Source organism: Entamoeba nuttalli (genome assembly GCF_000257125.1).
Source record: "Entamoeba nuttalli P19 unplaced genomic scaffold asmbl_2248, whole genome shotgun sequence".
Lineage (NCBI taxonomy): Eukaryota > Evosea > Mastigamoebida > Endamoebidae > Entamoeba > Entamoeba nuttalli.
Window position 1 is genome coordinate 1 of NW_008575180.1, and position 7,693 is coordinate 7,693.

The 7,693-nt window shown below is 24.5% G+C and overlaps 4 protein-coding genes across 4 annotated transcripts; 2 read left to right on the plus strand and 2 right to left on the minus strand.

Annotated features, from left to right (window-relative positions):
• Positions 1 to 569: 569 nt before the first annotated feature.
• On the plus strand, positions 570 to 2,249 carry ENU1_015800 (hypothetical protein; the record flags this gene model as incomplete). Its single annotated transcript, XM_008856839.1, has 1 exon — positions 570 to 2,249. One exon carries the CDS (start codon positions 570 to 572, stop codon positions 2,247 to 2,249), a length of 1,680 nt encoding a protein of 559 aa, XP_008855061.1.
• Positions 2,250 to 2,399: 150 nt separating this feature from the next.
• ENU1_015810 (RNA recognition motif domain containing protein) lies at positions 2,400 to 3,110 on the plus strand (the record flags this gene model as incomplete). The annotated part of the gene is made up of 1 exon (XM_008856840.1): positions 2,400 to 3,110. One exon carries the CDS (start codon positions 2,400 to 2,402, stop codon positions 3,108 to 3,110), a length of 711 nt encoding a protein of 236 aa, XP_008855062.1.
• Positions 3,111 to 3,255: 145 nt separating this feature from the next.
• On the minus strand, positions 3,256 to 3,957 carry ENU1_015820 (hypothetical protein; the record flags this gene model as incomplete). The annotated part of the gene is made up of 1 exon (XM_008856841.1): positions 3,256 to 3,957. One exon carries the CDS (start codon positions 3,955 to 3,957, stop codon positions 3,256 to 3,258), a length of 702 nt encoding a protein of 233 aa, XP_008855063.1.
• Positions 3,958 to 5,759: 1,802 nt separating this feature from the next.
• On the minus strand, positions 5,760 to 6,674 carry ENU1_015830 (hypothetical protein; the record flags this gene model as incomplete). The annotated part of the gene is made up of 1 exon (XM_008856842.1): positions 5,760 to 6,674. One exon carries the CDS (start codon positions 6,672 to 6,674, stop codon positions 5,760 to 5,762), a length of 915 nt encoding a protein of 304 aa, XP_008855064.1.
• Positions 6,675 to 7,693: the final 1,019 nt, after the last annotated feature.

Here is a 7,693-nt window from a genome sequence, read left to right on the forward strand (position 1 = left end):
TATTTGATTTGAATGAATAAACAATACTTTTAGGTATGTTTAAATAGTCCACTATTTTTCGAATAGGAAAAAGAAAATAAAACAGGGTTGTAACTTTTCTTGAAATAGTATGTAATTATTTATGATTTTTCAAGGAACGTTTTAGAAATCGGACGAAAATTCATTTTTTTAATTTTCATTTTTTGAAAGGATGACTCTTCCTTATCTGTCATGAAACGTGGCAGGGTTGTTCTTCTTATTGTTTTTAGAGGTTTTTATAAAATATTTTATTCCTTTGTTTTCTTTTTATTTCAATTTCTTATCTACCTTTTCGAGAATTTGAAATTTTTCATCTTGTTATAATTTGAGATATATCACATTTTTCGTTTTTTAATTACACATAATTTCTATTAAATTATTTTATAAAACTTAAATTAATGAAACAAAAAAGTTCTTAAAAATATATCAGAATAAAATGGATTATAAAAAGAATAGTATCTGAAGCAGCTAATGTTAATAACAAATGAATGAATAAATATAGTAAAAATATAGTAAAAATAAATTATAATCATAATACTTAAACAAGTGTAATGAATTGGAACAATTTTGAATTGCCACATGAACCATCAGTTGATTTAGCAGACCAAGCTCTATTATTTGATCCTTGTCTTAATATATATAAAAAGAAAAAAGGGTATTATGCCACAGGAGTACCTGTTGTAATGAAAGAAGGAGATATATGTGAAGTGCCAAATCAATTTGGAGTTCAAGAATTAGCTAATTCTATTCCATATTATACATCTCGAGTATTAGCAGAAAACCATACTATTGACCAAACGCATAATTATTTTAATTTAATGCAAATGATTAATGTAAAAAATAAAAAATATTTTCTTTATCCTCATAAAGAAGGAGAAGTAGAGTTCTGTTTATTTAATGGAGAGATTACTCCAAAAGGACGAATTGTTTGTGGAGGTATTATCAGAAAAATTGTTGTTATTAAAGAAACACTATGGAAAAACCCATCAATGCATATTACACCACCTCCAATATTTTGTATTGCTAATGAAAGTAATATATTTATATATATTATGGAAGATGAAAATCCAGTAAGAATAAATGAATTTCATATTAATGATAAAATTGATGATATTCAAATAATTTGTACTGATGATATTTATTTAATTATTGCTGTAAATAATAAAATTCATTTCATTTCAATAAATACAAAAGAAGATAATGAGTATATAATTCCATATAGGGAAGGAGATGATGGAGAGGCAAGAATTACATTCAGTTTATTTCCTAAATTAATTATTTGTAGAGGTTTTGGTATGTACATATTAAATATATTAACAAAAGAAGTTGAAATAAAATATGGATTTTCTGATAAGGTTTTTGCTTTAACAAGTCATCTATCTTTTCCATTTCATGTTATTATTATAACTGAAACATCACTTTTTATTATGGATACAAGGACATTTACTGGTGTTGCGTCTCATCTACATGTAATTCCAAAACAACACTTATACTATGATATAGAATGTTTCTTATATGAAAATAAATTAACATGTATTATTCCAACGGAGCGTTATTGTATAATAGTTCCATTTGAATTTAATCTTGAAAAGTTACAGTTTGATACTGAATATGCTTCTTGTCTTGTTAAACTTCCATTAATACTCCCATTTATTAAAAAAAAAATGCATTATAGGATTCTTGGACTTAATGCAATTCCTCATGAAAATGAACTTATAATGATACTCATCGATACTGAAAGAAGAATTACAGCTCAAAAATTTATTTATGGAGAATATAATGAAGATATTCCAAAATATTCTGTTATTCTTTCTGAAAAACACACAGTAGAAAGACCTATACCATCATTTAGAAGAAAGATAGATATGTACCGTGAATTTTTAGATAACCAATTATCTAAAGAACCAGTTGTTAGAAAAAAGATAAAACAAGAAGAATCTAAAACTAAAAAAGTTGAAGTTAAAAGCACCAAAGTAAAAGACTATGACAATAAACATTCAGATAATTTCTTTTATAATTATGCATTAAAAAAATGTGCACAAAAAGATAAAGAAGAAATGGAACTTAGAAGAAAAGAATTACAGAAAAGAACTAAAAGTAAAAAACCAAAAGTTATAAAAGAACCTAAACCAAAGAAACCTCAAATTAAGTTACCTAAAGAAAGGAAAAAGAGGGAAGGAAGTGAAATAGCATCACTTAATGTTAATTCTCTTAGACGCCATAAACGTTGATAAATTGTTATTGAAATTAAGTTATTAATTTAATAACATTATTATTAACAAAATAGGTTTTGTGAAAAAACAAAATAATTTATATAGTTTTTTTATTGTTAAATTATAATAAACGATAAAATTATAAAAAAAACAACTTATAATTCATTTATGTCACGAGAAGAAGAAAATACAACTCTCTATGTAGTGGGAGTTCCTGAGTGTGCAGATGAAACAAGAATTAGAGAAGAGTTTGGAAAATATGGAAAAGTTGAAATAGTTACTATCTTAGCAAAAAGAGATCAGTATAAAACACACACAGTCTTTGTTAAGTATTCTACTTTTGAAGAAGCAAAACGCGCAAAAAATCAGTTAAATTGCACTAATCCATTTGATAATGGACCAACAATGTCTGTTAAAATTGCAGATAAAGACCATAAAAGAAAGGCTAGGGACGATGAAAGAAGGAGAAGTGAAAGAGATAGAGAATGGGAGAGAGAGAGAAGAAGAGGTGGAATTAAAGGTATAGATAGGAGAGGTAATATTTTTTCTAAGCGAGAAAGTAGTAGGTTTGATAATAGGCGTAGTGAATATAATGGATATGATAAATTTCTCGAAGAAAAAGAACGAAGGTATGCGCCATATCAATATAATTCTGTTCTTCCTTCATATAATAGCTATTCAATGTCATCACAATATCATCCATATACTCCAATTGCAAGTGGAATTGTTCCTCAACCTAAAAATTATGGAGGAGAATATGCATCAACATATGTCCCAAGCGTTTCATATCAACCACAAACAATTTATCAACCACCTCAAACAAGTCAAGGTAATTTAACACAACCAACACAATACAATTATAACCCTTATAAAAAATGATAAATAACAAAATGAAATAATGAAGTTAATAAAGAAATAAAATTGAACTCATAGTCTTTGATAATAATTTAAAAGATAATTTACTTATTTCTATTTGTTCCAGATAATTAATAATCTTAAATAACCTTCTATCTAAAAAAGAAACTTAAATTAAATTCTTATAAATACAAGAAGAATAAGAATTTTCATATTTGTAAGATGAATAAATAAATTGTTTAAATAATGGTTCAATTGAAGAAAACAAACATATAGAAGAATATAATAAATTCATTATTTCTTTATCAAAATGATAAAGAGTTAACCCATCTTTTTGCATTCTATTTTGTATTTTACTATAAATTCTTTTTCCAAATTCATTACTTTGAATTAAGTTAATAACACCATTGCCAATTGCAATAGATTCAATTCGTTTCATTTGAATATAATCTTCTTTAGTACCTTTTCTTGTACTTCTCTCCTTTAAGACTATATTATTTTGTTTTAATAACAAAATCATTAAATTATTTGTCATTGTATCTAAATACGTTTTTTTTTCTTTAGATGACTTATCTTTCAAATCTTCTTGTTCTACATCCCAAATTACTTGTTGTCCTCGACTAATTTTTGAAATAGGAAAACATTGCATTGTTGTAGTACTTCGTTTATGTGGCTTATTTAATACAATATCAAATCCAATGGTATTTAATACTGCAACTAGAAACATCTGTTGAATTACAACTCTGTTTTGTGATTCTCTTTTTGCTACAAGTTGTTCTTTTTTTACTACCTCATCACTATTATCTAATATGACATAAGAACCATCTTCATCTATTGTTAGTGGTATTTTAATAAAAGGACTATGAATCATATTTCTTAGTAAATTTAGTTCTCAACATCAACGACATAAGTAACCACGTAATTATTATTTTGTATTGTAGAATTGTTAATTAAAAAATCATAAATATTTTATTTTTATTCCTTTTATGTTGCTGAGTTAAAAATCTCCACTTCTAAAACTTCAACAATTTCTAATAATCGAAAGTATAAATATGGAATTAAGTAAAGTGATTATTTATGAACCAAATATAATATTAATTCAATATTATGATTTTGTATCGAATGAAAATCTTTATTCACTCATCACCAAAAATATAAAAGATAATACTGATATTAATTTAAATAATATTTTCAAAAATAGAAATGAGGAAAATGACCCAATTGCTTAATGTCATTAACCATCGAAATTAATGATTATTGTAAAAGTATTTTAACCTTATTATTTCTTTTGTTATTATTTTTATTTATTTCTTTCTTTTTGTAATATTCTTATTTGATACAGTTTACTCTCCACTCTAGGACTTTTTACTATTACTTGTTTGTTTATTATTTTTCTTTCTTTATTGAATTAGATAATTCTGTTTTAATAGTTTTTTTTACTTTTCTTCCGTATAAATTCTATCTTTTTAATTAATTACACTTGAGAATCTAAAACTATTTGACTTTTCTTTAAATAAAATATGTTACTAAATGAGTATGTACATAATTATCTTCAATAATATTATTAGTACGTAATAATTTTTATTGATTATTAATCTAAGTTATTAATCCTAATACATTAATTTTGAAAATAAGTATTTAACTCACATGACAGGATATTATTATCAGTACTATCGAATTGAAACAATTAAAAAATTCCTTAAAAATATATATAAATCCAATAATGTATTAATTCTTGATACTATTCAATAACCAAGAAGTTTTTCTTATGCTCTTTATTAACATATAATCCAATAAAATTATATTTAATGAAAATAAGTGATGCTAATTGTCAAAATAAAATTGAAATATAGTGTCCCTATACAGATAATTTAGCATTCTTTTAATTACAAAAATTCGACAAATGTCTAAATAGTTTTAGCTTATTTGAAATAATAAATTAATACTTAATCATTTATTTTTAACAAGTAAAGACTTTACAACAATTCGTTTGAGTAGTTGCTTAAAATAATATCATTGAAGTAAAGATCTGTACTAATTAAGACATAAACAATGAATTAAATTGATTAAGTAAAAGATAATATAAATACTTCAAAACCAAAAAAAAATAATAAGAAGTGAACGTTACTTTATCCATGAACCAGTACAGATTCATAAAAACAATAAAAAACATAAAATTATAAAACAAAGAGAATAACTTTAACAATAATTGTTACAAAAAACACGAATATAGAATGAATAAAAAGAGTAGAACAAAAGAAAATAAAAGAATCAAAATAATTATCAAAGTCGAAATAATAAAGTAACCCAAAACTTTAAAAATAAGTACCAAATAAAACATATATTATTAAATTATTTATAAAAAAGAATATAAATAACTTACCTAAAAAAAAACAACAAAAATGAAAGTGGACAAACAGAAGTTAATAAATGATTATAACAAAACAGTGATTATAACCAAATAACAAGCTAATTACACCATAAATTTGATGAACTAAAACAACAAAAAACTTTAATCAATTCATTTCGTTCTATTAAAAATAGAATTAAACAAAAATGAATAATTCAAATTAACGAACAAAAATATTTGATAAAAGTACAACAGCAAAAAAAAAATTAGTGAAAAATTAATTGAATAAGCAACAGTGCTAAATTAACTCAGTATGTATTACCTTATTTCTTAGCGATCTTTTTGGCAGCAGGCTTTGGAGCAGCTTTCTTAACTACTTTCTTAGCAACAGCCTTTTTAGCTGGTTTCTTAACTACTTTCTTTGGAGTAACTTTGACAGCTTTTTTAATTTGTTTAAGTTGTGACTTAACAATATTTTGTGCGACTTTATCAGCAGCTTCAACTGATGGTTGTGCAGCAACTTTCATCATAAGTTTATCAACAATTTGTTCAATGGCAGTTTTAGCAACAGTCTCAACATTATTTCTAGCAACACCATTTTCAACAGCAGCTGAAATGGCTTTAACAATCTTTGAATGAACTTTAGTGTAAGCGGCTTCAGCTTTTTTAGCAACAAAGGCTTGAACCTTAGCAGCATCATTGTTGAACTTCTTAGCGGCTTTAGCAACATTAGATTGTGCAGCAACTTTAGCAGCAAGTGTAGCATATTTGTTTGCAAGTTGTGAAGTAACTTTCTTAATAGTGGCTTGTGTCTTTAATCTTTCATCAACAAAGTTTCCTTCATCTTCAAGTCCAACATGTCTTTCAATTTTATTACTTCTAGCAATGCTATCTCTGAATGGAGCAGTAATTTTATCAGTTTCCTTTCTAATATCTCTCAACATATTAACTTTATGAATTCTAACTGAATGAAGTTTCTTTTGAATGGCCTCAATTTCAAGTTCAAGTCTTGCTCTATCTTCAGCAACGGTAGCATATTTAAGATCTCTATAAAGGTAATAGAGTGAATCATTAAGATTTCTCTCTTGTTGTTCATCAGCTCTTATTTTATTATGAATAGCCTTAGTTTGTGCAGTAATAGTATTAATTCTATTTTGAATTACACAACTTCTTTTAAATGGAGAGTATATATCTTCAGCAGTAGCAAGTGCAATGAAGAGGAGAATAAATGCGTTCATGAAATTATAATTTTCAGTTATTAGTTCTTTCTTAAATACCTACTTTTCTTATTATTTTTTTTTTTCAACATTTATCTTTTTTTATTTTTCTTTTTTATTTTTCTTTTTTAGTTTCCTTTTTTTCCTGATTTTTTACTTCTTAATATCCTTCTTTTTCTTTTGATTTTTGATTCTTATTATTTCATATCCTTTTTTATTCTCTTTTTAAGTTCTGTATATATTTCCTCTTTTTTTGCCTATTTCTTCAGGATTAATTTTTAATTTTTCCTTGACTTCTTTTCGTTCTAATGTTGATTTTTAATTAAAACCTTTCGAAACTCTTCTTCCCTGATAACTTTTTATCTAAACATTTTTCTTTTTACCATTATTGTAAGACTTATTATTATTGTGTTTTATATAACGTAAAAATACTACCAAGTGTTTTTTTGATTTGAAACCACAAAAATAAAGTGATATAAACTCATTTATAATAAAATGATAAAAATTTCTATTCTTTTTATTTTCCTCTTAGAGTCATTAGTTTAATCAATTTTTTTATTTTCTTTTAAGTTAGCTTAATTCATAAAAAAATAAAATAATTATTTTTTATTATTTTACCTTATCTTTAATTTGTTTTATCTTAATTATTTGATGACGAAATATTGTTTGAAACAGTTGTTAGTGTTATCTTAACTACTATTATTTCGTTAATTTTTATTTACTCAATACCTCGAATTAATAAAGAATTTTTGTTTCATAATTTCTTATTTTATATTGACTAAATCCAAAATACTATTTTAAATTAATCATCATTATAAATAAAATATTTTGTTATTAGAGATTTAATGTAATACTTTTTTTGTGGAATTATTATTGAATAAATGAATATTATAAAAAAAACACTTTAAAAATGATCTTTTCATATTCAGTTTATTTACTTCTCTTTGTAAGAAAAGAAACCATTAAATCAAAATAGAATAAACACTAACCACCATACTCAATTGGACAATCTCATCTGTATGATTTTTGGTATTTAGCAC